The sequence below is a fragment of the Talpa occidentalis genome, unplaced genomic scaffold, assembly GCF_014898055.3.
Source record: "Talpa occidentalis isolate TD23 unplaced genomic scaffold, MPIMG_talOcc4v2.1 talOcc4.5, whole genome shotgun sequence".
NCBI lineage: Eukaryota > Metazoa > Chordata > Mammalia > Eulipotyphla > Talpidae > Talpa > Talpa occidentalis.
The window spans coordinates 95,440,032-95,444,020 of record NW_023604861.1 but is presented as its reverse complement, the minus strand read 5'-3'; the positions used below and the strand labels follow the sequence as shown (position 1 = coordinate 95,444,020).

The 3,989-nt window shown below is 44.5% G+C and overlaps 1 gene segment (V, D, J or C); it reads left to right on the top strand.

Moving 5' to 3' along the window:
• Positions 1 to 1,377: 1,377 nt before the first annotated feature.
• On the top strand, positions 1,378 to 1,865 carry LOC119259158 (immunoglobulin kappa variable 1-6-like). The segment is given in 2 exon segments: positions 1,378 to 1,432; positions 1,549 to 1,865. Coding segments are annotated over 2 exon segments (372 nt in total).
• The last annotated feature ends 2,124 nt before the right edge of the window (positions 1,866 to 3,989 follow it).

Sequence of the window (3,989 nt, the reverse complement as noted above, 5' to 3'; positions counted from 1 at the left end):
CAGAGTGATGACTCCTTGAAGCTCTCACTTTTATTTTCCATCTGTAATACTTACCTCAGATCTTTAAGTGCGTGGGAGAGATGACATTTGAGTTCTCTCCTCAAAAGCATCAATCTTGCCCTATCAAAAGTCTCAACTAGTATTGTATTGGGAGACTGCTAACCCAACCCTTTCACAGGATGAAATGTGGGGCAGCAGAAAAGCCTTTCATGGACGCCATCTCCCTGACTGCAGTGCCCTGGCAGAGGATGGCCAGTGCCTGAGCCAGACCACGTGGAGGGAACCTCACAACCTGCTGAAATGTGAGGAATGGACACTACACCTGACCAGAGAGCACTTCATCTGAAGATCTGAAAAATATCCACTACATCTGCTCTTAATATGAGTGTGGCTCAAAGGAGAGCAGAGTGGAGAGGTGGGAAGAAATTAGATCATATAGTAGAAAAAGAAGTAACTAGATTGAGCATCTCTTGCAGCCTGGCACTCTGGATTTTCATTTGTTTCATTACTCCTCTATCTAATGCAGTATGCAGTGAGGTTCTTCCTTATTTAACTGAAATTTTTCCAAGTGATTCCCATATTTTGATAACGTTTGAATCACCATATTTTGGTAATGTGCAAGGAAATATCATTTTTTTACACACTAATCTGAAGTCCCAGGCAATGCAAAATAGCTGTCTTTAAAATAGATCTGTTCTTGTCCTAGAAACCACAAAGACATAAAGGCCAATGATTGTATATATGAATGTTTTCTGGGGAAATTTTTGATTGCTTCACAATATTTTTTTATAAAAAAAGGTTTTGATTTATAATAGTGAAAACTAGTATGAAGGTAAAATTCATTTTTGATACTTAGTCACAACCTAAGCTATACTATATGTAGAATACAAAAAGTCAATGAACATACACACTCGTGCATTTTCATGATAACTTAGTGGAGATAATTTACCTGCCGTGGTCCATATATTTTATTTATACACACTTTCACATGCAATTTACCATTTGTTCCTCATCACAAATCTTATCATCATTCCTTCCTAAATAGAAAGATACTGCTATGAATATAAATATTTTAGTGCATTCTTATAATAAAATAACAAAGGCATCAGCAACATGTACCCGTAAGGTGCTTCACCAGACCCTGGTGGCCACCAGGGAGCACCTGTTCTCCGTGTCTGTGAGCTCCTGGGACACAGGTCACCGGAGACTGCACAGTGTTCTCAGGCCCCTGCTGGTTTAAGGGGAGTCAACCTGCAGCTGTGCCCAGCCTGACCCACCCCTGCTCATTTGCATCTTTCCAGGCCTCCATCCACCCCCCTAGAGACTTATTAGTAGGACAGTCACAGTCTGTGAAGACAGTCTCAGTCAGGACACAGCATGGACATGAGGGCCCCTGCTCAGCTCCTCAGCCTCCTCTTGCTCTGGCTCCCAGGTGAGGAAGGAAACACCAGAGTTGATCAGCCCCAGGTGGGCAGGACCCCGGCCCTCAGGGAAGTCCTCTGATGACAGGATGACAGTGTGGCTGTGTGTTTTCTGTTTCCATCCCAGGGGCCAGGTGTGCCATCCAGATGAGCCAGTCTCCACCCTCCGTGTCTGCATCTTCAGGAGACAGAGTCACCATCTCCTGCCGGGCCAGTCAGAGTGTTAACAATGAGTTATCCTGGTACCAGCAGAAATCAGGGAATGCTCCTAAGCTCCTGATCTATGGTGCATCCAGTTTGCAGCCCGGGGTCCCATCCCGCTTCAGTGGCAGTGGATCTGGGACAGATTACACTCTCACCATCAGCAACTTTCAGCCTGAAGATGCTGCAACTTACTACTGTATGCATGATTACACTTTTCCTCCCACAGTGATACAAGCCTGAACAAAAACCCCCAAAAGCAGATGTGTGAGGCTGGGCTGACCCAACTGCTCCTACTGGTGCCCCATCTGCTGAGAGCAGGTCTCAGATGCAGCCGATCTTGGAAGGTGACTGAAAGGTCTTGATAGGAGCAGGGAGGCTCCTCTGAACACTATTCTCTTTCTCTGCTTAGTTCAAGAACAAGACATGACAACATCACTGCTGATTAATAGAGACAGAGTTAATTAAACCCAAGAAAACTGGGTTACAGTGCCAGTTGGGGCTCATACAGCAAATTTAGTCACTGTAGATATCCCATGCTTGAATACTTTTCATAAAGAGAAAGTCTAAATTAAAACTTTCTAAAGATCCAGGATTTTGTAGTCAGTGAAGGGGATTCTAGAAATGAGTGATTCCTTGGAGTCCCCAGCAGTAACTGCATCTACCACTGGAAATACAAGCTGCCCAACCTGCCCACAAGCCCAGGGTTAAGGTGATGCTCTCAGCTGCCTCACAGGTGACTCACAGATGACTCTCCAGCCGTCCTCTCTGCCCACACTGCTGACTGCAGGTGCCAAGAATGATATTGAAGACTCCCCATCTGACCACACAGCTCAGAAAGTGTCCCTCCTTGATCACCTCCACATGACATCATAAATGGAAAAGGGGATTCTAGGTAAAGTGAGTCCAGAAGGGAGGTAGTGATAGGAGGTGGACAGCAGGAGCCTGTGTGATCACTGCTTCCCAGTTCTAAGAATTTGCTGGTAAATTTTGTCCCAAGATAAACTGGAGCTGCTACAGTCATTAGATAATGGGGTAAGAAGAAAAAAATGGAAGGAAATTGGATATATAGAAAATTAATTTTGTCAAAATTGCATGACAAATGAGAAGCATTACATGGTTTAGGAATGTTATGAACATTGCTCTTAGATTTTGTGTAAACTACGGAGGTGACCAGAGGGACAGTGAGTGAGGTGCTCGCTGGGCAGAAGGCTGCAATTCAATACTGTGGGATGTCACAGGAATTGGTGGTTGGGGGGTGAAGTGCATAAGCATATGGAGGCTGTGCTCTGAAATTATATCCTCTTGTAAATGAGTGGTAGCTCAATAAACTATTATTTAAAAACTGTACAGAAGCAGCCTAGATTTCCTTAAGTGCAATGATACTGCTGTTCAAAATTTGTCTAGAAGTCAGCAGCATCACTGGTTCTTACTAGAACCTTGTTAGAAATGCAAACTACTGGTGCCTCTTTACACATAAGATGTGTAAACGTAAGATATGTAAATCCAGGGAAACGGGGTTTATCAGATTCCAGGGGTCTGTGTGTGAATTCTGAAGCATAATTTAAGTAGGCATTCTAATGAAGAGATAAAGCTTTCTAAAGAACACTTTCTAAAATTTTCCCTTTCGAGTCACATAGTGAAAATACATCTGCTCCATTTTGTAACTAAAGAAATATATATTTGAAAATACTTCAAGATGGTAAAATTGAAAAATATAATGGCAGTAGCAAGTACTAACATCTGGAAAATTAAATGGGTAGAGACCTTAGAAACTAGAGAAATTACCAAGGCAACAGGATAAACAGGTTATGTGCACCTGTGTTGAGATGTTTACACCTCAGTTCCTACTTGCAGCCTGGCTTGGGGCTTTTGCTCCAGCCACAGCTAGGAGAGAGAATGCACTGCTGGGGTAGTTGTGCCCCCACAGCCTTGGCTCCATCAACACCAACCACAGCTGGAGGTCACTCATGGGGCTAGAGCAGAAACCACCAGCTGACCCCTGCCTGATAAATAATTATCAATAGGGCTCCCCTGGTGGCGCAGTGGTTGAGCGCTGGGTTGCGAAGCTGCCCGCAGCCTCTGCAGTGCCGGTTCGATCCCTAGCTGCTCCCCGGCCGCCCGGTGAGGGTCCCACATGGCGCACAGACCTCTCCTGCGGCCCGCTGCTCCCCTCAGCAGTGTGCTTCGGTCCCTCTGCCTGTTCTGTTCCCTGCTCTGGCTCTGGTGAATTCTCTCACCCTCCTGTGCTTCTGACTGTACCCAGTGCTTGTATAAATAAATAAATCTTAAAAAAAAATAATTATTAATATAGATGCCTACAACATCAAAATGCATGCTTCATGTTACAAGCCACTCATAACAGGA